This window comes from Aulostomus chinensis, chromosome 20 (genome assembly GCF_037954235.1).
Source record: "Aulostomus chinensis isolate RoL2024-O1b breed Wild chromosome 20, RoL_Achi_v1.0, whole genome shotgun sequence".
NCBI lineage: Eukaryota > Metazoa > Chordata > Actinopteri > Syngnathiformes > Aulostomidae > Aulostomus > Aulostomus chinensis.
In genome coordinates this window covers 20,231,962-20,245,103 of record NC_141339.1, presented here as the reverse complement: position 1 = coordinate 20,245,103, position 13,142 = coordinate 20,231,962, and the positions used below count along the sequence as shown (strand labels likewise).

At 43.9% G+C, this 13,142-nt stretch overlaps 1 protein-coding gene across 3 annotated transcripts in view; it reads left to right on the top strand.

Annotated features, from left to right (window-relative positions):
* Positions 1–13,142, top strand: part of evlb (Enah/Vasp-like b) — a 48,621-nt gene that overhangs the window by 29,295 nt on the left and 6,184 nt on the right. For all 3 annotated transcript variants that reach the window (XM_086190009.1, XM_086190007.1, XM_086190006.1), the window contains exons 2-4: positions 1,690–1,858; positions 1,974–2,151; positions 10,058–10,124. In XM_086190009.1, the coding sequence (XP_086046135.1) occupies positions 1,690–1,858; positions 1,974–2,151; positions 10,058–10,124 (414 nt within the window). The remainder of the gene's footprint in view (positions 1–1,689; positions 1,859–1,973; positions 2,152–10,057; positions 10,125–13,142) is intronic.

Genomic DNA, 13,142 nt, shown 5'->3' with positions numbered 1-13,142 from the left:
TTTCCTTCAGATGGCCTGCTAACACCATAGCCTGCAGTGTTTGAATGGAGTACTTTTGTCCATTTGGAGCACAACTACTCTCCTCTTAAGTGCGTTCCTATGCTTTTATTCTTGTGCCAAATCAGAAAAACAGCAAATATCGTCCTGCTGGACTCTGAAATCTAGAAGACCTGGAAGAGCTTCTTTTACTTATGTACTTAATCGAAATAAAAAATGTTTTAATACCGTGTGAAAAATTTCCCCTCACGTTGGCGGTAAGTAACAATGAAAGATATTCTTACGTATCGGCTGTGACACAGGAAGTGAAGGAATATTTACCAGATTGTCATGCTACTGCCTTTTAACATTCCCTCCTTATGCTGCATTCTCTCACTCCTTTACAAGCCAAGACTTTCCCCATTCCCCTTCCCTCTCTTGTCTGACGCAGCTTTTTTCACACTGCCTTGAGGGTTGATCCACTAATTTTAGCTTGGCAGCGAGGCAAAGACACAGATGGGACTCCTGCGTTAATCTCATTTGCAAGTCAAAATTGTTTCTCTCTGTTCCTCCCCAGTGTTTTTTTTTCCTTCTCCCCCCCCCCCCATTCGATATTTCATTCCACCTGATTTTCTTCTTTCCTTTCCAATCTGCGGGGAATCAGCATGTGCAGTTTGCCTGTTAAATGCATGGAAAAGGTCATGAAGCACAATGGGCTCGACTGTTTACAGCACTAAGTGTGTGTTTGCAGGGGTGTAGAGTGGAGGAAAAGCGGGAGGAAAGAAAGAACAGCATCAGTGGGCTGTGATAAACACAGTCAGACGGGAAAGCAGACAGACACAACACCGGAGGCCACACACACATTATGATCTCCTCTCATTCAGAACATCAGCAGATGCTGGACAAGTGCTTGATTGCATTTGGATTAAACCATTAGTGTAACGCCGGATTACAAAACCACAGTTGTCGTTTTGTTGATTGTAAATGTGATGTCCTCGCTTCCATCCTGAAAGAAGGACACACTTCTTCATCGGTAGAATAAAACGGATTTTTAAAAAAAAACAAGGTAAACGTCTGTTGATTAGTGTACTTTATGTATCCAGTATGAAACGGGCAAACAACAGACAAAAACAAAGAGTATCTGTGGGATTATGGTCTTGGAACAAGTGTGCTTGGTGAAGAGGAGCTCTGAAGCTTAGCTAACTTAAAACCTTCAAAGCTAAATTTGCAGGTTTTATATCTGAATAACTGTTGAAGCCTGAAGATGGAAAAATGTCCTTTAGATTTGAAAAAAAGTTCTATGCACTGTATAACTGAACTGAGGGACTCTGAGGCTACAATGTTAAATGCTAAACTGCTGCCAAGAAGTCTATGTTCCTGATTTAGATTTGAGAATAAAGCATTCATGAAAGACATCTTTTTATGAATTCATAGCAGGAGCAGGATTTTATTTCTCCTCTTACTGTACGTCCTTTTGGCTTAAAGAATTAATTTGTGTTTTTTTTTCCCTGTACTGCGCTGATGTGAAACGTCAGAAAATACAAGCTAAGCGTGAGCTAGATTAGGCAGGATTTTAAAAAGTGAGTAACGAGGGTGAAATGTGTTGAACATTCTGAAATGCCTCTAATCAACTGCCTCCTGAATCAATTCACCCTGGAACTGATGATAATTAACTCTCCCATCCTCCTCTGTCTCATGTTTCCCTCCTCCCAGCGAGCAGAGCATCTGCCAGGCGCGAGCCTCGGTCATGATCTACGATGACACCAGCAAGAAGTGGGTGCCCATCAAGCCCGGACAGCAGGGATTCAGCCGCATCAACATCTACCACAACACTGCCAACAACACCTTCAGAGTGGTGGGTGTCAAACTGCAGGACCAGCAGGTAACAGCCTCTTTTAAACAGAGTGAGGTTGAGAATGTTTTTCACTCAACCATGTCTGCTAATAAATGGAAGGTAATGGCCACCATCTCTCAACTGCTCGCCTCCTCTGTCTTAGGTGGTAATAAACTACTCCATAGTCAAGGGTCTCAAGTACAACCAGGCCACCCCAACCTTCCACCAGTGGAGGGATGCCAGGCAGGTCTATGGCCTCAACTTTGCCAGCAAGGAGGAGGCTACCACCTTCTCCAACGCCATGCTCTTTGCGCTCAACATCCTCAGCGCTCAGGATGGAGGTGTGTCTTCCTGTCGCTGCATCACACGCACGTCTACACAAGCGAGCACACATGGAGTAAAAAAAACATATTGTAATATCAGATGGGGGAGGTGCAGTGGTGCAGTGGTCAGCACTGTCGCCTCACAGCGAGAACCCTCCAGGTTCCAGTCCCGGCTCCAGCACGGGTCTTTCTGTGTGGAGTCTGCATGTTCTCCCTGTGCCTGTGTGGGTTCTCTCTGGTACTCCAGCTTCCTCCCACAGTCCAAAGACATCAAGAGGGGACCAGGCTGATTGATACTCTAAATTGACCGTAGGCGTGGCTGTGAGTGTGAATGGTTGTCTGTCTCTATGTGTTGGTCCTGTGACGAACTGGCGACCAGACCAGGGTGAACCCCGCCTCTCGCCTGAAGGCTGCTGGGATAGGCTCCAGCCTCCAGCCCCCCCCCACCACCACCACCACACACAACCCTTAACAGGATAAGAGATAGAGGATGGACGATCAGATGGGGCTTACAGGCTCTTACTGCTCACATATGGATGATTCAGATCAAATGCAGGAATTGGAAGAAATTCATGTCAGCCTATAAAAGTCTTCTCAGCACCCTGATGAAGGTCATGGAAGGGGCTGGTGCGAACTGACATGAAAATCCTGAAAAGGAAAGGTTTTTTTTTGTGCTGTAGTTTGTCGATGCAGAGAGGTAACATCTGTCTCTGGACCCTCTTAGCCTTCTGTGACACTCTGGCCCCAACAGTGATTTAGATGAGGCACTTTCCCAAATCAAAGCAAGTCGTAAACTACAGTCCTATTCAGATTAGTCTTTTATGAAGGCATCCAGATACCAACGTGCATTGATTTTAAACACATTTAATTTTTTTTTGTTGCGTAAATCAGGTCATGACAGCCAACCTAATAAAACCTTTGTAAACAAATTGTGACAAATCTTTCTTATTTTGGCCTCTGACATGAGTTGTGAACTCAAAATTCAGTTATCCTTCAGTACCTGAAAGCAACACTACAAACTAGCAGGTTTATGCTAGTAAATACACACATAAAAAAAAAAACGGGTAAGAAGAGAAAAAACACCATTAAGTTGCATTTAAGCCAGTAATGCTGTATAATACTGTTCAGATATATTTATTCTTGTTCATGCTGTTTTCATTCATTTGATGCGGCGTCTGACCGTTTAAAATAAATTGAAATTGTGCTGCTTTTTTGTCTCCACGTATTTAAAAAAAACTAACAGTAAAGAAAAAATACATAACTGGATGTAGCTAGTAGCCTCGATTGGGATATGTGGAGCGCCGGTAATCTGGATGTGAAAGTCTCATTAAGTTTGTATCTGGATCAGGGTGATCCAATCCAGTATTGCTTTGAAAAACTGGCACAAAACTAAGATGGATTATCTGATCCTGAACAGCAAAACACAGGATTTCCAAACCTGGACCAACTTGAACCAGATTAAACTCTGCGTCATTTGACATGCTGTTGTGGGAAAACACAGGTGTAATTCATAACGTGAATAATGTTTCTTATTGCTTGCAAGCTCGCTGGTTTCACCTCCTGGGACCCGCGGTAGAACTGAACCATCATTAATATGATTAGTTCCACCTGTGCCTCTCCTGCCATGTGAAATACATCTATTTAAAGACGACTTCCAGCTGTGACTGTGCACATGCGATCTAACCCTTCAGAGCTGTCTACGAGAGGGAGATCAGTATAAAGGGAGGAGCCTGCCAGACAGCTTGCCAGTCATTCCAGCAGCAGCAGCAGTGTGTCTCCCCCTGCAGTCCCCTTAATTAGAGTGAGTCATTGAGAGGATCTCCCTGGGGCCCGGCGCTAGAGAGCGCAGCGATTCATCTGGGAAGAGGAACAAAAAGGCTCAAGTGATGGCAGCCAAACACAAGTGCACAAATACACAAGAGAGGCCTACACACACACACACATCCTTGTACTTATATCTTTGTGAGGACTTTCATTGATATAATACATCCCCTTGCCCCTTACCTCATTCTAACCTCGACCCTAAAACCAAGTCTTGACCTCAAACAGCCCTTTGAAGATGTGAGGACCGGCTAAAATGTCCTCGCTTTCCAAAAATGTCCTCACACTGTTGGTTAAATGCATAACCTAGTCCTTAATATGTAGGAAGTAAAGAAACACACACACACACCCGCACGCACACACTTGACGTGCCGACGCCTCGATGCGACCTGCTCGCTATGACACAGCAGGGTGAAGAGGGCGTATTACAACTGCTAAATGTGTGTGAAAGGATCTGATTCCAGCGCTTCTGTGTGCTCCTGTTGATTTAATAAGACAAATTCACCTCTTGAAAAGCAAACCTCATGTGTTTCCTTCCACCTTAAACAGGTGTCTTTACCCCCTCTAGTGGTGAGGAGGTCAAACCCTAAATGTTCAGTCCTCGCTGTTGGGGGCAACAAACTCAAAGACAGGATGGGCGCTCAGAGATACTCCAAAACATGCAGCAAAGATGGATTTTATCAGCCATGAAATCAGTGCCATGACAATAAAACCGGATGGATTTTGATGCTCAACAGTTCTGAACACAGCTACACAAAATTCAATGTTTTGTGTTTCATATCAGCTCATATTAAATGTGAGTAAACTCTGGCTTCTTATCAGGCTGAGTAAACAAATTTTTAGGCATTTGTGTACCTGATGGCAGAATAAATGATTCAGTGACTAAATGTAAATCGTAATAAATGCTGATTGAAAGGTCGTTTTGTTTTTGTTTTTGAGTTTGGAACAGGAAGAGCTTTGTCAGTATCTGCTAAAAAATTATTTGAGATATAGTTTGGGCTTTTGAAGAACTACTGATAGATTCAACATTCGGTGTTTTCAGACCTTTTAGGGTGGATTTCTGATCCTGAACAGCAAAATATAGGATTTTCCAAATCTGGATCAGCTCAAACCAGATTAAACTCTTTGAACTGCACGTTTTCATGTGGTGCTGTGGAGAAGTGGGGGGCTTTTTTTTTTTTTTATTCCCCCTGATGCGACATATCAATAGCGTCACTTTTGAGTGACATGCAATGCAAGTTTTACGCAACACACATGAACAACAACACGCACGTACGTCTCTCTCACCGTTCCTCTGGTGCACCTACTTTGAAGTTGGAGCGGAAAAAAAAGAAAAGAAAAAAAAAGCTCCTCAAAAAAGTGTTTTTCTTCCAAGTCTCCTGTGGTGTGGATACAATAAAACTGGGGAGTTCTCAGAACTACTGCCTTCGGTTCAAAATCATCTATTGGGAATGCGCTATTACTTAAGTCGAAACTCTTTTGACCTCCAGTCCGATTGACCGTGAAAATGTTCCAACTGCTTTGATATTAAGCCCAACAAGAGACCAGACTGGTATCCTGAGTTTCTCCGCTCAGTGCAGGAGGCTCCCGACTGAGGTTTTTACTGTAATTCCAGTAACTCAAACTGGTGCTTTTAGTAATGTTCTTGACACACCAGCGACTTTCCACTGAAGACAGAAGCTGCAGAGAGAAGCCTATGAGCTGCTCAATTCTGCTGCCTCGAACTTTCCGAGTGATCATTTTACACGTAAACAGCCCAAGCCCCAACACAGCTGCTGTCTTTACATCATGTTTATGGTTATTGGTCAGCAGCAGTGTGCGAGTGGTTGCGCCTTGTCAACATGTGGTGTTGGTGGGCCACGTTTCAGTCTCTGTATCGTCCTCATCCGCCTGCCTTACCTCAAAAACAGAGGACTTTGTAATCGAGAACAGCTTTCTAGGGAATTCTGCTGTGTTCAAACACAGTATAATTGTGGGTAAAGAGAGTTTTCTGCTTCACGTTGCCTTTTGCTTTTAATCCAAAATGCTGCTGCATTGTCACACTGTTTCCTTGGAGACCAACTCTGCCACGTCTCGCCTCATCATCACCCCAAAAGACTCATGACCTTTCTTGTGAACAAACAAAATGTGCTGATGTGCTGCCATCTTGCCCCCCCCCCCCCTGAATTCTGATCCCTCTCATTTTGATGCACATGACCCGTCAGACAAACACGAGTGGCTCCTCCGCCTGGTTATTCACAAATAATGTAGTCATTTTGCTTATAATTAATTCAGAGCAGGTTGGATTGAGCGCCATGTTGTTTTAATTAGAAGGAGCACGTCTTAGTATGCCCAGTTTGTTTAAAGTAAACCGCTGTTAGCTTTTGAGCTGCACTGGAATTAGACCCGGCACCACCAACCTCTCGGTGAACAGAACCTCACTCAGAACTCAGATACAATCCGCCGTATAAACAGGGGCGTATGCGTAAGTGGCGTTAGACAATGTGGCCCGCAGTCAAATACGACCTTTTGAAACATTAACCAGAGATGCTCGCTGCTCTGCTGCTGCCTGGAGGTGTGTGTTACGAGAAGATGACACATGATACTGTGTGTGGTTGGTAGGTGAGATGGGGAGGGGGGGGGGGGTGGAGAGGAAGGTGATGGAGGAAGGGGAGGAAGGCCAGATGAAGGTGAGCGATGGTCAGCAGGGAATGGGTCTGTCAGTGTCTCTGTGTCTGCTACAGCCGCTTCCTCTTCTTCAGCATGTCATGTAGGTAAAAAAACAACGACAACAACAACTTGTGTGTGTGTGTGTGTGTGTGTGTGTGTCCTTAAATGACCTTCTGCATGGTAACTTAAGCTTGTGTGTGTAGTGAGTGTTTGTGGTGCCTGCTGGTATTATCATTGCAGTCAATGAAGGACACTTTTAAAGGACCGATGTGTAGGATTAAGGGGGCTTTAAAGGCATAAATAAAATATTAAATCGATGATTAATGTGATTTCACCAATGTAGAATCATTTTAAACTCTAAAATTTTGCATTTAGCCAAGAAGGAGCCCTTCATACCTTCATTAGCAGCGATGTTTCCACTGTAGCCCGGAATGTACAGACAAGATACCTTCAAGTTTTCACCTTTCATGTTCTCTTACTGAAATGGCAGCTTGAGTTTATCATGAAACGTCGTGTTTGGTAGTGAGAGTTAACCATGACGAGTGTGAAAAGTGTGAGGTTCTCCCACTTGCTTGGAACGGGAGGAACATTCAGTTGGTAGCAATCTGCAACCTCACCACTAGGTGCCACTAAATCCTCCACGCTGGCCCTTAAAATCAACCAAGCAAAAACCTCCGGGGCTGAAAAGTGTAACTAACGACACAAGAGACAAGTTTGTCTAACAAAAGATAGCCAGGAAGCCTTTTTTGATACGTGGTTAATGTTGTAAAATATCCTGCGTTGACCATAATCATGATGTTTTCTGAAACATAAATAATCCATGAGAGACAACTGATCAGGGGTCATTGAGGTCAGAGGCCACAAGCTGGCCCAAGCATTAAGTTTCTACTCAACACAAGAGTTTTTACCCGAGTTTTTGCAGTGGGCATGAACAAATATATTAATGTTCCAAGCTGACGTTTAAAACTGTTGAAATGAGAAGAGAACAATGTGTAGAAAGGCAGTTAATTAGAAAACCTTCGGTGTGAAGTTCAATAACTGAGAAAGTGGTCAGACGATCAATCAGTAACTGAAATGATCGTTAGTGATGGTTTCTCTGCAACCTGCGGGGTCCCGGCTCAGTAAGTCCAGATCTTAGCCTGATTAGCCAGAACTCGTTACCTGAAGCTCCGCTAGTCGACTTTGGAACTTTTTTACCCAACTGGTCCCTGCTTGGTGGTTACCAAGCACTTAAAGTAAGATCAGCAAGATTTGGTGGTGTGTGGTGTGTGTGTGTGTGGGGGGGGTTGGAGGAGGTATCAGATGAGGCAGGTCTTTTGTAGTCTGGTGTTATTTTTGGGCTTCGGTCACTTGATCAACGGCGGCCATCAGCCTGGCGGAGGGGAGAGACGTGAGCAGTGGAGAGGATCGTCACTGAGCGCTGACCCTGAAAAGGAGCCGACAGCTTGAGCTGTAAAACTGTTATATAAGGGACGCTTTTCATTAGACAGAAGGGCAGAGGGTTTTCAGATGCTGGCCCAAACAACCTCATTAAATAATTTAAGTGTTGTTGTTTAATAAAGCGACATCCATACCCTCTCTAGAGAGACGTCACAGACTCACCTTCACTTCCATAAACCGTGACAAAAAAGAGCAGATTAGCAGAGTGAAGATTGATGGTTTAATTTATTCCTCACTTCCAAAAAGAGCTCTGAGCCAAGATCCAAATGTGTGCGTAAATTCTGAGCCTTCCCTCTGAAGTTGTTCCCGGAAGGAGCAATGAAGATTAATATCGTCCCAGAGGAGTTCAGCCATGAGAAAAGTTTCATTGAGAATTGGTGATTGGTTTGTAATCCCTGAGTTGACGTCCTCTAGTCCTAATCTTATCATGTTTTAAATTAATTACATTCCCTATCTATCTCTCCATCCACAGATCTCCTGGTTAAACAGATTACAGAGGGAGAGACTTGTAGCTCATGTCAGGAGCAGCAGGGGGAGATACTCGAGTCCCAGATCTTTGATTATGAGCTGCCTCTCCTGATCTTGATTCAACACGACCGTCCAGTTTGTTGAAGTCAGCAGGGATGATGCGGCGTTTCTAAAAGTCACAGATTTGTGTGGTGGTGCCGTTGAAACGACCGTGCGCTCTGGACTTGGAGCACAAGAGCAAGTGGTGTCACATTTGTGGTGGAGAGGCTGGTGGACCCCAACGCATCAAATACAAGGAAATGAAGAATTTAATGATCTAAAGCAGGGGTGTCCAAACTGGTCCAGTAAGGGCCGGTGTGGCTGCAGGTTTTCATTCCAACCGAGGAAAAGCAACACCTGATTCTACTTAAATCAACTAAGCTGTGTCCACACAGCTCATTTGTTGGATCAGGTGTTGCTTTTGCTCGGTTGGAATGAAAACCTGCAGCCACACCGGCCTTTACTGGACCAGTTTGGACACTCCTGATCTAAAGAGATGAGACGCAATCGGAGAGGGATTTCAAAATGAAACAGGAACTTACTAAAACGAGGCTTAAGCAAATAGAAGACAAGGAAATGCAAATGACCCAACTCAATGGCAGAAACAAGAAACAGTACAGGCCAAAACTGAAGAGTTCAGAATATTCCAATCCAAAATAATCCAGGTGGGATTGTAACAAATATTATAATAAATTAAGTGCATTCTGCTTGCAAACAGCATCTTCTCTCCACAGCGGACCTCGATTCACCAGATTCTCACTTTTGGAAGCACAACTGTGTGTGTGCCTCTCTGAGGTCCTGCTTGACTTTGTTCAGCTTGATATGATACCACGAATACTGCAATAGTCTACCTAATTTACTGCAAATTTTCAGCTGAAGATACAACCTGCTGTGCATCACCCGGGTTTTCAGATAATCCAAAGATCACATTATGATGATAAATGACATTGCAGCCAATTGTATCACGATACGATATCGATACTAGCAGCTGGAATATCGATGATCTGTGACGTAAAATCAGGATTTATTGTTGTGTCGTTTTTTTCTTTGCGCAGCTCTTTACCTTAATATACTAGCATCACAAACCATACTGTAGTACTACTACAAAGAGTCACATTACAGCAGTTTGCCCTCAGCAGTGATAATCAAATCAAGTGTGAGGCAAAGCAGGTCACACCAGCCGTGGTGACAGTGAGGCCAAACGTCATCACACACACTCTCCTCCCCTTCAACAGGACCAGCGGGTCTGCGACGTACGTTCATTTAACCAGACTGAAGGATTAATATGCATTTCACTGCAAATGACTCATTACAGAGCAAAGAGGGCCACGTCATAATCAACAGCTGTTTAATTCCCTGTCGCTCTGCAGTTAATTGTCTTAACTGGCACTAATTCTCATTAACATTGTAGTGCTTGTAATGGATTATTAACTCCTATTTTCTCTCTCTCTCTCTCTCTTTCTCTCTCTCTCGCTCTCCCTCTCTACCCCCCCACATACACATTTAGGTCCTGCTGTCCAGCGTCAAGTTCAGAATGGACCCGTTTCAGATGAGATCGAAGCTCAGAGAGCAAGGTGACGTTTTGCTGAAATATTTGAAAAATGAAGCTAAAATCAAGATCTTGATTATTTTATGTATTTATTATTTTTAAATATCAACGTGTAAGTGGTTTTTTTAACCTGTGATCAAAAAACAAACAAACAAACAAACAAACAAACATCTACCGTCCAATAATATCATGACATCCATCTGTCAATCAATCTTGAGGTTCTGGCAGCATGTGGCTATGGGCTAAGCTAGTTAGCCAGATAGCACGTATGTTACATTGTTTGCCAACTTAATCTAAATTTCTCTCCCCAACATACTCTGGTTACAGGCCTGCTAACATGAATTTATTCATTTTTAGAAAAGTAGAATTTCCAGAATATTTTACAGACATTTGCTTCATCCTATCAGGGTTACGAAACGCTCTGGATACGCCCACTTTTTTTGTGTTCCAATCAAATTCCTCCTAGCATCATTTCCTGATTTCTACTGAATTTCATGTCAGGATGTAGCCTTTAAACACATAAATAATGTTTCGGCTCAACTTTAAACAAATAATGTTTACAGCAAATCTGGCTGTGTTTGTTTGGGAACAACACATGATATCTTCATTTGAGCTGATATTAGCCAACAGTTGTTTGCCTTTATTTGGAGTTGTGTTTCTGGTGAATCTGAGCCGAATATTCACACTCTTTTGGCCTCCGTCATCTCCTGAGAAACGCGTAGCTGTTCGCCAGCTAGTCTCTGAGTTGTCTGTCTGTCGTTTATGTACAGTGGGCTTTCACAGCTTTACCGTTGGAAAAAGCTGCCGCCTGCATCTAAATCCTCCTTGGCGCACAAAAGTAAATGACATAACTTTGTTTTCCGTGTCAGCTCGTCCCACACCAAATCAGAAGAAAAATAGAGAAGCCTTACAAAACTGTTTGTGCACAAGTGAGAGACATTTGTCTATATTCAGTGTCCTGACATTTATGGCCTGTCTTCTAAAATGTTTACTGGAAGTCTTGAATTTTTTGGTGCAGGAGGGACGAGTCTTTTTAGCGGGTGACCTTTGGGTGAACCGTGTCCAAACGCTACAGTGGTTGGGATTAGGCTAGTAAGTGCAGCCCCTTGTGTCTGACAACCTGCCGCACGGAGAGAATATGAACTTTAGCAACAGAGATAAGCCGACAGCTGCCCTCATTGACTTTTATTCCCATTCTCTTCATTCCCCTAATACCCTCCGACTCCCTCGCAGGAACTGCTCTCATGTGTGACAGTCAGATGAAGACAGGGGGCTTTAAGAATGGCTGAAAACTCCAGATGATTATACAGAGCCCTGGACCCTCTCCATATTTTGTGAGGCCACAAGATACAACTTGCCCACTGTAGCCACAGGATAAAACATTTCCCCTCACTTTAGTGTTTAATCGATTTGTGTCCACTATTTATTGTTCCCTCAGTTTATTTGTGTGGGGACACAAGATGTAACTGCATTAATTATTTCTTCAATTACGTTACTATGAGGTCATAAACTGCAGGGTGTCCCCTCACTTTGGTTATTTTGAGACAACAAGATGTAACTTGTTCCTTTAATTTAGTTACTTTGCGACCGCACTCCCACTAATTAATCAAATTGTAGGAAGATGTAGCTTGTGGCCACAAAATCTATCCTAATATTTTCTCTCTCTCTCTCTCTCTCTCTCTCTCTCTCTCTCTCTCTCTCTCTCATTCGCTCTGTCTCTCTCTCTCTCTCTCTCTCTCTCTCTCTCTCTCTCTGTGGCCCCTCCAGGTCTCTTTCACTTCTGAATCACTGTGGTAGATTATGACTCCAGATAAATGGATGAGTATTATTCAAAATGATGCCTGAGGCCATTTCCATGACTTGCTAAGCGGCGTGCATTTCTTCCACGACGTCTTTCTGCCTCCTTCCGTCTCCCTGCCTCCTTCTGTCTCTCTGCCTCCTTCTGTCTCTCCACAACTGGGTCTTTGTTGCTGTTAAACCTACTCCAGCTCCTCCCATTGGTTCATCCAAATGCCAAATGCCAGGGCTTAAAAGAACAAATATGATGGGGGTTACGCCTCCATTTGATCCCACGTCTGCTGAACTCTACCTCTGGCACAAAGGATTACAGCTGTGATTGTGTGGGGAGATTGTGTGTTTACGTGTGTGTGTGTGTGTGTGTGTGCGCACGCACGTGTGTTTGTGTGTGAGTGTGTGTGTGTGAGTGTGAGTGTGAGTGAGTGTGCGTGCGTGTCAGTGGACACAGATTAATTTGACAGAGGTCTCTCCAGCGGTAGTCGGGCAGTATTGCTCAGCAGCTCTGCTCCTGCTGCGTACACTTGCTGGCTCAGCAGATCGTCACTCAGAACACACAGTTGGAAAATTCCACATCCTCTCGCCGAGCCGTCCTCCGTCGTCTCCTGAGTCGGGACGTGCAGATGCTCCTCACATCAAAGACAGAGATGTGAGGGCCGACAAGGCAGGTTTGACGAGGTCGTGAGGGATGAGGAGAAGGACGTTTGCTTCGCCATCTAAAAGTTCAGGATAAAACTGAAATGTCAAAACATGGCGTGTGTGTGTGTGTGTGTGTGTGTGTGTGTGCGCGTGTGTGTGTGTGTGCGTGTGTGTAGAAAGAGAGATGACTTCAAGCAAACGATCCCAAAATCAAAGCCGCCTTCATCACGATGACAGCGTCCCATCTGCTGTAATTAAGATGCAAGTTTACACAAACAGATTCCTGGAAATCTCTGGACGCAGCAACTGAAGATGCAGCTCAACAGCAGCGCCTTGACTTCAAACCGCGATGAAGATGTTTCAAAAATATTCCTCTCACATTTGGCATTATTTCAAGGCCCTAAGCGGACAGATAACTTGTAAATTTGTAATTCAGTCTGTCATTCAACTGTTTTCACAGCTGGAGGAGATTTTTCTTTTTGCTTGTCAAGCTTTTATCGGTATTCAGCCGTTCATTATAGGGTTTTTTTTCACTCCTGACAAAATCCATTTAACCCTAAGTTGAAATAAAAGACGTTTGCAGCGCACACCCACGAGAGAGGTCCTTCCA